General features: G+C 36.0%; 1 protein-coding gene across 2 annotated transcripts in view; it reads right to left on the bottom strand.

Moving 5' to 3' along the window:
* Positions 1 to 14,715, bottom strand: part of LOC149794994 (uncharacterized protein C2orf42-like) — a 47,527-nt gene extending 32,812 nt beyond the window's left edge. The window contains exons 1-2 of one of the 2 annotated variants that reach the window (XM_089964656.1): positions 14,630 to 14,715; positions 4,831 to 5,553 (exon numbers count right to left, since the gene is read on the bottom strand). In XM_089964656.1, the coding sequence (XP_089820782.1) occupies positions 4,831 to 5,520 (690 nt within the window). In that variant the 5' untranslated portion in view covers positions 5,521 to 5,553; positions 14,630 to 14,715. The remainder of the gene's footprint in view (positions 1 to 4,830; positions 5,554 to 14,629) is intronic. The other variant, XM_089964657.1, reaches the window with a different exon arrangement.
* Between the last annotated feature and the right edge of the window lie 469 nt (positions 14,716 to 15,184).

Raw genomic sequence — 15,184 nt, 5'->3', positions numbered from 1 at the left:
GTTCTCTTTTATTTAAGCACTGGTACTTTGTTGAAGGGCAGTGCTAGTTTGCTAACACAATGATGCATTACTTAAAAAGCATACTGCCACTGGTCAACAAGTGAAGACTCAGCAAAGCAAAAAAGTTCAGCAAGTAATCATTCAGCAAGTCAAAAATAAGTTAATGCCCTGGGGGCATTAACATGGGTGGCATCAAAGCTGCAAATGAATTATGGAGATAAAACTAAACCATTAGTATAACTCAATGTGTTTAAACTCTCAACTAAATAATCTGTCAATATATTACCATACATACTTGTAAGTTGAGAACAAGTGCGAACTGCAAAGACCCGTATATGCCAATACAAATGCATAGGCAGATCTGGATCTGTGCAGTTTGTTAGGAGTAATCACTAGAACAAACAACACAGACCCTGGTTTGCAGGTACGTTATGTTATGACAGATCAGAATCTTTGTTGTTCACGTTCTGACTCAACTTATAAGCAAGTATGTACAGTAGTTATATCTGAATCTGAGACATCCGTATATACATTATCACTGTAATAATTCCAATTTAGACCTACTAGCGTGACAAATATGCGATGCGGAAAATGGTCCTGGGCGTAAATGTCAAACTCATGATCAAAGCTCTGATGAAAGACTGTTGACAATGTAGATCAGGGGTAATGCTACCAAGCAAAGTGGGAAACTAAGTCGCCTAAAAAATGTAAACTTTGCCTTCTGTTAGGAAAGCGAAAATGACTTGGTCTTGTGATTATTTTAAGGGGAACAATGAATGGCCATCCTTTTTCAGATGCTCCCTTGCCATGTCCAAGTTAGTTCCAGTGTTATGTTTTTGCTCAAGGTGAAATGTAGGATTCAAGCCATCGACTAGTTGGTTTTGATTTCAGTTGTGCCGACAAACTCTTGCACATTCACAGGCATGTATATTGATAGCTGATTGACCATTAATCCTTTCCCGATTAAGTTAGCAACTATTACTGCTGATTTCTGCAAGCTATCCTTTGATGATAAAAACATACAAATTTGTGTTTCGAAACTTAAACATACATAACTAGCAATTTGTGTTTTTAAGAATAGAATTACATGAATATTTTTACTGCCACCAGTACATTATTTTATTCATAAAAATCAGTTTGGAACTGTAAGTGACAGTTTCAGAGGAAAATAATATTAATGGCGGACATCGCTGAGTCTGGGAAGTACCGCTTTATTAGGCTGTCTCTTTTTCTAAACCACTGAGCAAATATTTTCAGGAAAATATACAATTCATAGAAAATTCATCTAAATGTTACATTATTGAAGATTAGCTTTAAATGATATTATCTAGGTCAGAAACATATGGGACAATGTTATGTTGTGGAATTCTCAAGATGATGTAAGGTCAAGGTTGCATTCTGAAAAAATATGAAGAAAACCCCCACAAAAAACAGCAAAGCAAATACTATTTAACCAATGCCTCATGTTACACCAATTACATAGAGAAATAACAAAACCTTACATTTGCAATCCTATCAATGGACTGTTGTAACAATGTTATACAGTGATTGGTTACACAAAGCTGCCCCCCCCCCCCAAAAAAAACAGGTGCACTTGCATGTTGGCTGAGTTGATTCAGTTGAAAAAAGGGTTTAGTTCATTCAAATACTGACTTCAATTTTTCAGTGTGTTGTCTATGAACAGTTACAGTAAAGTTTTATCAGCAACAAAGAAATTAGGATTAACAGTAGGATCTGAAAGACCAGTGATTTATCTACCCATGCTTCATGCATTAAATATGCAGACTTTTCCAATTTGACGCACAAAAATCTTTGCTGGTATGTAAACTGATTCACCCCAATGTTATGTGTTGCCGATTAACAAAATACAAAGGTTCGGTCTACAAATCGTTGATGGTACTCAAATTGATGCACACCCAGAGATCTCGGAAACGCTTAAATATGTGAATCTGGACGCCAATTTTTGATCTGGGACGCAGAAAATCACTGAGGCGGAGTCCTCCGTACGCATGTAATAGGTGTGCAGCAAAATTCAAAGACTTGCCAGTCCAAAATTCAAAGACTTGCCACCTGCTTTGTGGGAAAATGTGTGGATCAATTAGCTGTGCTGATATTTACAATAATTCAGTGACTGAAAGACCCCTTGATGTACATACATGTTGCCATTATAAGAGTACATAAAAAAGAACATGATGCAATAGCTGGGTGGCAATTTCAAAGGCTTTGACTGGTGCCCGGGTGGGAAAATATACTGATATTTACAGTGATTGAATTCAGAGTCAGAAAGACCCAGAGATGTACATGTGGTCATTTATAAAAGTACATCAAATAAACAACTTTAGCTTTCATTATTGTTTTCATTTCCCAATGTATCAGAATAAGTAGCACACGAGAATCAAGACATGTTGAGACTTAGACAAAATGCCATTCATAAATTTGGATAAGTATTTTGGGGTTAAACAGCAAACTTATGAAGATTGTAACGAGATTCAGAAGAGCGCTAAAGCTGCTAGAATTGATAGTTCGGATAGGACACTAGCTACGTGTAAGAAAGTGTGTGATGCCTAGCTTAGTGTTTGGAATAAGTCCTTACTTGGATTGGCAAAATTCCATATCACTCTGATGGATGAACAAGAGCTATTTAAGAGGTACATTGACTGACCATACTTTTTTTAAAAATGCCCCTCACCTTAGCCTGCTTAGTTTTAGTATTGTAGCAAAATGTATTCATCAATACATCAGTAGCTAGGCCTAGTTTTGATATCAATTTTCGTTGACAAACAAGCTCTTGCCCATTCGCAAGCATATGTTTTGATAGCTGACTGACCATTAACCCTTTTCCGAGTAAGGTAGCAACTATCAATTTCCTGCATGTTATCATTTGATGATAAAACATACAAACATGTGTTTTAAAATCAGAATCAGTGATCTGGATATATATTAACTGCCTCTTGTACACTATTTTGTTATAAAAAATAGTTTGAAACTGTAAGTGAACCAGCAGGCCTTATGGGAAATAATGGCGGACTTCATTAAGTCTGGTATGTACCAGTTTATTAGATATTAGATTGTCCGTTTTTGTAAATCATCAGGCAAATATTTTCAGAAAAATATACAAATCATTGAAAGCAAAGACAAGGAATTGTTTTATTGAAGATATAACTTTAAACTGCAAATTATGTAGGTCAGAAATGTATAGAACAATGCTATGTTGTGGAATTTGCGAGATGCGCTTTAAGGTCTAAGCTATTTTCCGACTTGACACGTATTTGCGAAAATACGGGAAAAAACCCAGAAAATCAGATACTATTTAACCATTGCCTAAAATTACTACAAACGCGTAGACAAATAAATAAACCATAAATTTGCAATCCTGTCAACTGACTGTTATAATGAAGCTATATTAAAGTGAGTGATTACATTACGGAAACCTCTCCATCTAAACATAGATGCACTCACGTCTGTGTTGATTCTGTAGGAAAGAAGGGACTGCAACTTTTGATGGTGGGACTCCTATTTTTACCAAAATGGGAGACCTGGACTCCTATTTTTACCAAAATGGGAGTCCTGGACTCCTAGTTTTAAAATCCTAGCGAGACCTCTGCACCCCAATATTATGTTTTGCTGATTAACACAAAATTAAGGTTTGTTCTAACTACTTTAATGGCTAGATTAAAATTCTACCAACCAGGGAAAACACGTGCACATCAGTTTCTTACGCTAATGTTAGCAATACATGGGGTTACAACAAAGTGTGGAGCCTGGATCTGACCTTATGTGACCTGTAACTGTCATATCATTTGTAGCAACAGGATGTTAGAACCGTATAATCACTCCACCCAAGAAAGAGGTGGAAAATAAACACACGATCTAAAAGTGATTCTCAGAAGAGACTTATTTTATGCACACTTTTGTCAGGCAATGAAGCAACAATTTCCATTCGCTCAATTGTATGCCTTGCGTTGTTCCAAGATACTGTCAGCATTCGACTAAATATGGCATCCAAGGCAAAAAATTAAAATTGATCCCAAACAAATGAAATTATCTTTTGGACTGCATTTATGACTGACTGATGATAATAGTATTGTTATTGAATCAGTGGAGCCTTCATCATCCAGAAATGATGGAACGGTTACTCGTAAGATAAAATGTAATTTGTGCAGCAAAGATTGAAAACAGAGCTGGCTATGTTTTCAAGAAGTAGCATGAAGAATGTGACAGAGAATATGCCTTTATGTTTTGCCATATATGTAAAGAGGCTAAAAAAGACCTCCATGACCAAATGTGCAAAAAAACAACTTTCAGAACAGTACACTGGCAAGGCTTGCTGGGTTGCCAGAACACAAACTGCTGACTGAAGGTCCACAACATCAGGCAGATTTGAATGCAGCTTTACAAAAACATTCTTCCAAACAAGACATAGCAGTGAAAGTGCTACTTAAGCGTGTACATTGGCTGAATGTAGAAGACATCCCATTTTAAAAATACAAAATCTCTTCTCAATTTAATACACGACTTATCAGCTGAAGAAATTGATGCCATTGGTATTTTGAAGAATTCTGCCAATCAGTCAAAGTTACTTCTCATTAAAATACAAGTCTAACATGACCCATGTTACTGCCAATGAAAATGTGACTGAATGTCTTATGGGTTTAGCAAAAATCAGATTACTCAAACAAAATTTATTTCACCCCAAAATTTGTTTTCTTGTCCTGGCTAGCTGGGATAAGGAATTATTCTTCAATACATGCATGCATACATCCAGTCATACATACACACATACATTCATGACATCCACTTTGATATACCTCACCAGTCCTTTACACTTACCCTAAAACTTTTACAAGAGCACTGAAACTTGTGCTCTGGCTGAGAGCGATTGCGTGCAGTCTCAAAAAATGCGAGATGTAGGAATCCTAGTTGCTGTTTGGGATTTGGCTTGCATTTTACAACCATAATGTTTTTCGTAACCCGTTGTACTAACGGACCTGTAGTTTCGGTTGCCAATAACCATATAGCTTGTTTTGTTTCATTTGATACTTGAAGAGAATTCAAGATGGAGTTCTTCAAAGTCAATGGCTGTGCCTCCTCAGTGCACTCTATTGCCGACTTGATATGGGGGCACACTTGGTCTGATAGTCCAATTTGGCTGCTTCGACTGCAACTTTCAACATAGCATCTGGCTGCATGACATAATACTGCTGGGTCCACAACTTGGGCAGGGTTTCCATCAAGATCTTGTACAAGAGGAAGCTGGACAAATCCTCGATAATCAGGTCCCCGATCCCTAAGCCGGACAGAGAACACTTGCACTGTTGATCCTGTGATGATCTTCACTGCATCAGCACTATGTCCTTTCTTCTTCTCTTTTTCTTTGAAAATAACATCACAGGCTTTGTTTTTGCAACTGATTCCTCTCGTTCCATTGTAAGTCCCACACTTTGGACACTTACGGACTCCTCTTAGTGTTGGCTTGCCTAGGTCCTCGAACAATGCTTTGAGTTTTTCTGGCGTTGCCATAATGATCTACCTTTGAAGTTGTGCCTAACCAAACTGGAAAAAAGTAAATTTCACATTAGATAACATTTTATTTCAAAGGAATCAAATTTTCACCTAATATGGGCTTAAAAAAGTTCAGTTTGTTATTTGTTGTGTAGGGAAAGTGACTTGGAACCTTTACTACTTCTGCTTAAATCTGATCAATCCAACACTGTACATAATAATGAATCTGTTTAAAATACCTCTAATTTAAATAGATGTGCATCTTTAAAGAGCTTTTTCTCAGCTTCCACTCATTAATTAGTGGATTTTGGAATCATATTAATAGCTCATGCCACTAATTGTGATAAGTCCATTGTGGCAAATTATAAATAAACTTGGCTGAAGTGGTTTGTGTCAAAGTAACGTTTTAATAAGCAATAAGTCAACCGGTAACCTAAACCTTTCTATATCAAAAGGCGAAAGGAGACAATATTTAGGATGGAGGAAAGACTCTTCTATCTTAATTAGGTCTGCCTTGTGGCCATACATTTTATTGGCATCCCACCAAAACTTGAATATCAAAATTAAAAGTTAGTAAATATTGCCAGCTAGTGCTTACCGAAAGTCAGCTTGATCATACAAAAGTTTGGCATTCCATTTAAGTGCATATATACCTAGTAAGTAGTGTGTTCAGAATCCCTGCTTTATTGCATCATTAAAAGGCTTACAAATAAGTAGGCAGCATCTCCATTGTCATGGTGAAGGTATGTATTTTTTACTTAATTATATCATCTTTTTCCTTTCCTCCAATAGATGTTAGGATAGTTGTCAAATTACATACTGGTAATGATTGATAAACACTTTTAATGCTTTGAATTGTTTAAACTGAGCATTGGGTCTGAGATTCATATGCTACGTTATGCCTGTGTTACGTGATATCATATGTGTTCTAGTAATGTTACATGATTTTTCTAACAGCTACTTCCAATGAACCAAATACTTTTTCTAATGACATTCTAGTTTTTTTTTCTTCAAAAAAAGGAAGTTTTTAATTGCCTTCAATATTCTAATTTGTCAACTTTTGTTCGTTTAGGTGTGAATCTAGGACTGCAACAGCTGGGGATGCAGGCTTTCCGATCTTCTGAAATTGGAGGGACACACAAAAGTTCAAAAGAACATAAGAAAATACAGGGATCACAAAATAATTTTTTAAGTTGCAGTCCAGAATGCTTGCCTCGAAAAAAGTTGAATTTCAAGCCCTAAAACATTAGGGTCCCAATAATGATATTTTATTTTTCTTTAAAATAATTGGGAACATTATGCACTGTTATACATGTCATCAAACTGGTATTAATTATGCATTGTGACATATTTAGTATATAACAAAATAACGAAAAGCTAAGGCAAGCGAGATCAATGATGATTGTTCTTGTTCATGATGTAACAACTATAACACTTCTCAATGACTTCATCTTGCTGTTGTTTTTCTTTACGTGTAAAGGTATATGTCGAAGGAATCAAGGAAGAGAATGCATATACTTGTCTGCATTGATTTTACAGATTAACCTAATTCCATTTCAAAACTTGCCGAGACACTAGACAAGGAAACAAATGAGCATATTCCATTAATTTTTTTTTCCATTTCATCAACACAGCAGAGCCTACTACATTCATTTTTTTATGTAAACAAATTTTAAGCTTAGATTCTGGACTTTCATAAATTTCATTAGTTTCTTGTTTTCTAAACGTCAATGTCATGAGAAACCTTCCTCACAAACCAACGACATTATAGGTGACACCAGGAAAAAGTCTGGAAATGAATCTGACTGCGTAAAGCCAATAATGTTCCATTGTTTTCTCATGCGAAGCACATGGTTATGTCCTACCATGATTCATTACATGAATCTCTCAGCCTCATACAGGTTATGTGTCCTTTATCAAAACCGTTTGCATTAACTGTTTTCCATCAGCCAATCAAGCAAAAATCAAACTCATCTGAAGCCTTGCATTTGGCACCACAGAAATTATCTAAAGTTGACTTTGGAAAAGTACAAATGATAATCACTTGAAAACACAAGTATATCTATACAAGTTTTCCAAATCTTCATATCTGACAATATTTTTAGCTTTTCAACCACTTACACAAACAATATAGAGAAAGCTAACATGAAGCTTTCATCCTCATGCTAAGCTTTCACCAAAGCATGTTCCAAACCTTGCAGAAGGATTCAAAATATGTTAAATTAAAAGTGTGCTGAGTGATGTTTATCAAAGAGAGGTGCCAAAACACAAAAGCGCATGTAATAAGAGTTTGATGAAAATGATCATTAGGCACCTGCAATTAAATAACCTGTTGTAATCTCCTTGTCTGCTGAGATTATCCTATGTGGTTTCATTACGTCCCTTTAAAATTATCTGCTCTTTGTTGGATAAACTGCACACTACATGAATGATACTTGCTTAGTAGAAATGGATCAAAAGAGAATTTCACTGACAAAAAACCTTGTGTACTGAAGAATTGGCTGATGGAAATTTTGTGTGCCCAAATTTGAAAGTACATGCAAGTGTGGGTGGATTTTGGTGTCCCTGAGAACCCTAAAACACTCTACAGTACTTAAGGCACTAGTAGTAGAAAAAAATGAGGTTTTATTTGCTTTGACAGTTTCATCATCTGCACTCAAGTACTATCTTTACTCATATTATTGTCATAAACATCTGACTAAATCTTCAAGTAACCCATAAAAAGATTTACATATTTGAATATCTGGTTCACCTGAAAAGAGCTGTATTGTCCCAATGCAGATCCTGCACTCATCTAGCTTGTGCTCACTCATTATCTACCATCCTTTGTGTTAACAATTCTGCTGTCTGAATTATATCTTTTCAAACTAATAATTTATTGAATAAATACCAAAACTGTATTTCTGCAAGATTTTTACCCTGAAATTCTGCTCTTTTTCGTTAAATCGACCTAATTTTTTTTACACTAGTACCATCAGTAACTTGACGAAGCAATTGAGCAGACTACAACCAACATTATGATATCTAGTACCATACAACCAGGTCATACTTTATTTTAGCTGGTATTTTACAAATGGGTATAATGAAGCACAATACCAATGTGTAAAGTCAGACATCATCTTTGGTCTCCAAACAAAAGGACCTAGGCTTCAATATAAGAGAAAAAAACAGTAAATTTTCTAAATCTATCATGTGAATAAAATGAAAAAGTAAAGTGCTCATATTTTCTTGTGCAGTCCTATCAATGAATAATGAAAGAATATTAAATTGGCACATAATTTGTTTAAAAGAAAGCACAACCCAGAAACACAACTAATCTTCATAAGCATTGCTGTCTGAAATCAAGAAAATACATGTACAGTTGTCAGTTTTCAATCTGACATATTTTGTCAGAATTAATAAACCTGAACAGCCCAACATTCAAGGCCTCTCAAGATCCTGATTGGACCCCTATAGCATTCTAGATCAGTTGCATATCTTTCTTGTCCAAAACAAAACATGTTGATCTAATTTCCGCCATCAAGACTTGAGTGAAGAAAGATCAGGTCACATGTTTATTGTGCACTTTCTAAATGATTAAATATTCAGCTACCAGTTTTGATGTTGGGTGGGACTGTGGATCATTCTCAAGTCCCTCATCCTTATCCTTGTATAAAAGCTATTAACTTGTGTGTTTAATGTCCCATGCTTATACTTACATTGCAATACACGAATGATTCAACATTTCAACCAGTACACAACCAACCATTTAATAATTAAGTTTAGGATGGGAATAAGCGACTTAAAAAAGCACAAGACAACATTTTTTGCCTTAAATGTACAGTGATTTAATGTTTTCATCCATCCATTACTTCACAAAGATGCAAGTCATGATTCCACTGCTTAGCTCAGGGAATTTTTTTTCAGGCATGTATCCTTACAGTAGAGTGTACTGTATCAGATACTTGTTTCTGTCATCATATTACTCAACACAGTACTTGTACATACAATACTACTAATACTCTTACTAAATAAGAGTCACTTGTAGGATGCTCTATTGACTGAAAAGAAATTCAACTGGCTGGAATGCGACGAAAGCCAGGAATGCAGGAATCAGAATAAGTTGATGTACATTTCTTCAGCAAAATGAATAAAAATATACCAATACTGAAGAAAGTGCTAGATACATGTAGCTTCATTTCAGTGACATATCTACTTTTTAACCAATTTTGGCAATCACGACTTCCATCACATTCCAGCCAAATGAAATGTAGGTTAACAGAACTTGAAAACATGTTCATTAGCTTGTGTGAAAATTTGAATTCAGATGAGAAAATTCGTCAGAGCAAGCTAAGTCAGGCAATATGACTTTAGAAAAGCGTTAATATGGGCTGCCAATTGTGTGATATTCCTGAGAATCCGACTTCTCATTCTTAAGTTAGTCAACCTCGGAACACAGCACCATTATTTAGGCAGTAAGACCTCTACCCCAAAACATAAATATCAGGGTTGATGTCTTCTTAGACTCTACAACTGTGTAGATGCTTTACAGTGTAGGCCTTCCTTCATTAAAGACCATTTTGCTATCAAAATCATTTTCTTATCCAAACTTTCTAGGTGAATAAAATACTTGCATCACAAAAGAAATCTTAAAAAATGCTGCAGTAATGTCTACAGATGTTGCACATTATAAAGACCTAATAAGTAAGATAAAGATGGTTCAAAGGAGAGCTGTTTGATTCACCGCAAACAGATTATGTAATACAAGCAGCATCAGTACAATGTTGAATTTTCTCCATGGGGAATCACTCAAATCCAGGCGAACCAAGGCCCAGCTGACCATGTTGTACAAAACAGTGTACAATCTAGTGGACAGATACCTAACCCTAGCATATAGCCAAACTAGGGCACATGATAGGATTAATCCTAGTTAAAGTCAGCATCAAGAAATTGTTTCAAGTTCAGTTTCTTTCAACATACAATAGAAACTTGGAACAATTACCATAATTAAATGCAGAAGCTCCTGCTTTGGTATCTCACAAGCAGGAGCTTTTCAAAATTACATTCTAATGAACTAGTCAGCTACAAGTAAGACCTACTGATTGGCAGGGCTATGCAGGTTGAGGCTCATTGTCTCACCACCATGGTAGCCGGATTGGTCTGAGTATGAATAGATGAAAATGTACGACACCCTTTTACTTAGCCCGGAACGCTGTATTATTGAGGTACTTAAATGTTCTTATTGGTATATATTAAAACTGTTTTGCTATAACTGCTTACTGCTTACCTCATTCTATTCCAATAAAAAATCTTTGTCAATGAAGCGAGTAAATGTAAATAAAACAGCATATGGTGGCTGACCCAGATCAACGTACCATGGGAGTACAACTCTATATTATCACCAGGGTTCGAAACTAATGGGTCTCTGTTAGTCTGTGACTAATATTTTTCCTCGCGGACTAATAAATATGTCCTAATACAAGTCCGCCTGACTAATAAAAAATGATGCATATAATGATTTTAAAGTTCGCTTTTCTGGTATTTTTTAATGAATTCCATAACAGAAATGCGGACAAATAACTTTCTATTTTTTGTTACTGAACTTGCTGTAACTCCCGTATGTAAATCCAGATCACCTAGGTGCTTTATATTAAGCATTACAAATGGTGTGCAAAGCGTTATTGTAACACTGACCAGGATCATAGTTAAACAAAGAAAACGAAGAGAACAATGTGGCGATTTGTACAAGGTGTGGAAAATCTGGCCAAACAACTGAAGACTGACAACGAGGACAAAAGGGAACGTGACAAACAGTATGATAAAGAAAGTATGAACCGAACTTTTCTAGAGAAGTGGAAATGTAGTCGGCTGTGGCTTAACTTTAACCCCAAAGTAAATACCATGTTTTGCAGCATCTGCAGAGAGCATTCAAAAACAGGATAAAAAAAAAGCTCATTTGTAGTTGGTTGTTCCAATTTATGGTTGGAAACAGTAGTATATCATGAAACCAAATCACAAATCCATCAAAAATGTATGATCACGAGTAGAGAATTATCGAAACCCAAAGGACAGTCATCTGCGAGTAAAATTGTCATGACACTAAATGAAAAAGTTGTTGGAAGAATGTCAATTTTGTTTTGGAATGTACAAGCCCTAGTAAAAATGAGAAGGCCATTTAGCATTTATATGTGGATGGTCCAGTTGGATGCCAAAAAGGGAACTGATGTTGGTGAAACATATTAATGACAAAGAGGCACAAGTATTTTCAGAATTGACTGCACAGTGTGCAAGAAATAAACTTGAAAAAAAGATTAAATCAGCACCACTTATTAGTATTATCACTGATGGTTCCACTGATGAAGGGTTCTGTGAACAAGAAGTTGTTTATGTGAGAACTGCCATGGGTGGGCAAATATGTACTTCATTTTTGGGTATGACAGAAGTTTCACGAGCTAATGCTGATGGGATTTTAGGAACTATTGATGATGCATTTGCATCAATTGTAATGCCCAACTACAAGAGTAAACTTGTTGGATTTGGTTCTGATGGAGCTGCTGTCAATACTGGAAAAAACAACGGTGTTATTGCTAGATTTAGAGAATCACAGAAATGTCTTGTAGGAATACATTGCCATGCTCATCGTTTGGAATTGGCTTACAAAGCTGACATTGCAAAAAAGCCTATCCATGGTAAAGTTGAGGAGCTGTTAAGGGGACTTAACCATTTTTATCGGAATAGCCCTTTAAATAGAAGTGATTTGTTAGGTGTATGTGAGGTGCTGGGAATCACCAAGATAGTCCATACTCGTGTTGGTGGAACTAGATGGTTGGCACATTGGCAGAGGGCTTTGGACAATTTGTGGAAATCATATCCAGCAATAGTCAGCCACTTCCAGAACGTTGACTAAAACTGATCAGCCTTCACCTAGAAGACCTGAAGCTACTGGGAAAGCAGATGGCTATCTGAAAATGTTGCTATATCTGCATCTTGTTAATTATGCCCATTTCTTGACAGATGTCATAAATTTACTGTCCAAGTTGTCATTGTTTCTTCAAAATGAGTCTTATTTTGGTGTCTGAAGTGTATCTAAGAGTTCTTGCAACTATTGGTGTCTTGGAACAGTTGAAATTCATGGTTTTGTACTAAATGAACAAAATTCTCTAACATCAGTGCAGTTATCACTTCATGCTCGAGTGGACATGGTCAACAGTTTAGCTGAACACTTGGATGCCCAATTTGACAAACAGCAATATGATGTATTGAAAGCCACACATTTTGCAGACTTTCATTCTTGGCCAATAGACTCAAATAATAGTGGATTTGGTGATGAGGATGTTACTACTCTGCTGGAACATTTTCCCCCAGTAATGACAATGGCAGGCTTCTATCCAGACAAGGTTGAAGAGGAGTGGCAATTCTTGAAAAGTTTAATTTAAGCGTGTGGATGTCAGGTAGAGAACTTACAATGGTGTGATGTTAACAAGCGATTTCAATAAGGTCAGACTAACATTCTTGCACTGGTGGATATTGTGCTGACCCTTCCAGCCTCGTCTGCAGAAACAGAGCGGGGATTCAGTGAATTGAAAATGACGAAATCTGATTGGAGATGCAGACTGCGCAGCAGTGTATTGAATGACTTGTTAGGGTTTCACTTTTTAAGTGAAGACATTGCTGATTATGATCCAGTGCCAGCTATATATTTATGGAACTCTTGTGAACCGAGTCAAAGAAGACCACTGTACATGGAGGGCTATTCAGAATCAGATGGAGAAGATTATGATTTGGGACAAACTGATGGCAAATCAATATAACTTATGTGTATAAATCTTTATTGTTGTGTTATGTACGTGTATTTTGAGGACTAATGGATTTTGCTGTGGACTAGTATGTCTTTTGTCCTGTTAGTCCGCTTGACTAGTTACTAAAAAAAGTTAGTTTCGAACCCTGGTCACAGTATTTGCCTAACTGTGTATTATAGCATGCAGGTATTATAATAAACAAATTGCAACTTGCTTATTATTGTTGTAGGGTTTAATGCCATTTTTCAGCACACGATAGACTATACATGGCGGCCAGTATTAATGGTGGAGGAAGAACCCCGGAAAGAACCACTGACCCTCGAGATGCTACTGGCAAGCTTTCTCACATATCCACATTGGCCGAATCCGAGACTCAAACCTACACAGACAGAGGTGAGATGGCAGTGATCTGTAATGGAGTGTGCTTTAGACCACTCGGGGCCCCCCAACTTGCTTATGAGAAGGAATGTCCATGTATAAACTAAAAACAATTATTATTTAACTTTATATAATAAATTTTAAATGCAATATGGGCAAATAAAATATAAATATGTAAATATTATAAATGTATTATTATTATTTAAATATTACTGATTTCAATAAAGTTTAGCTGTTGTATTCTTATTTACATACCAGAAGTATATCATAAACAAAATTTTGTCAGTTGTGGTCCATATTGGCTACCATGCAATGAAATTCCAAGCTTAACCTTGTATAAGAACATGTATGTCACCATCATATGACCTATAATCATCAAATATCAGACGAAAAACTGAATATATTTCGTAATCAAAGCCAATGCAGGTATAGCAAGTTCGACTGGAGTTTTGTATATGATGATAAACGTAATTGCATGCACTTTACAAAAAAGTGATGTTCATTCTTTTTCATTGTAAACTTTCAAAAACGTTGACATTTTTGAGGAAATTGTGCTATAAGATGTTTGCTTCTTTACTATCTGCATCTTTACAGCTGTAAACAACTGCAATACGGCGCTTGTTCGGAAAATCACGTTTGATAATATAGAGCCCACGATAATACAGCGTTGGAATATACTTCTGCCTTTCTCATCATTACTTTTCTGTCCGTCCTATCGCTACCTTCCTTACTCTATTCACGACGATGCACAACCCGTTGTTTAAAAGCCAAGTGTGAATGTGTCAACACATTTACAGATAGATAATACTTCAAATTATTATGTAGATATCAAGATTAAGTGGGGTCATATCGCCAATAATCCATTTTTTAAACACTTTCTCGTCTGGAACAACTTTTCTTTGAAATATAGCTGCGGATTAAAGTATATTACTAAATTAAAATGAAGGCTTATTTTGTCTCGTGATAATTACCATATATGTTGAATTATAGTTATACCGCTAATTTTGCAGCAATTTTTCCCAGTCAGCCATGATGTCTTCCTCCTTGAAAACGCTCCAGAACGAGTGATTCAATTGGATAATATTGACCACATGGTATATGACTTGTTTTCATTGGCTAAGACTAGACAGGGAGATTTTATTATTCGTAAACTTTCAAAATAAAGGATTTTGTCTAGTCTATGGACAAACGACGCACACGAATTAAATTCAGATTCATTCATAACTTAATTATGACTTATTTATTGTTGTTGTGTTGCGCTGGAAAGGTGGGGTGGAGGGAGATTATTGCAGTGGCTTTTGTGCTTTTAAACAGTTAAAATTATTAAGTTTGCAGAAACTTGTATTAATAAAAGTTGTCACCCACAAATGTTTTAAGAGAGCAGCAGAGAAGGTGAACACACAGGTGCTCGACGCGAGCTTGACGTTGGAAAAAAACAATAATCTAAAGGAAAAAAAACATACAGAGTGACAAAAATACCTTAGATTACCCCCATGACCCTTCTGACATAGGACCCTCTCTATCAT

This window comes from Sinohyriopsis cumingii, chromosome 7 (assembly GCF_028554795.1).
Source record: "Sinohyriopsis cumingii isolate HCF-2022 chromosome 7, ASM2855479v2, whole genome shotgun sequence".
In the NCBI taxonomy this organism is placed as follows: domain Eukaryota; kingdom Metazoa; phylum Mollusca; class Bivalvia; order Unionida; family Unionidae; genus Sinohyriopsis; species Sinohyriopsis cumingii.
This window is presented reverse-complemented; position numbering and strand designations above follow the sequence as displayed.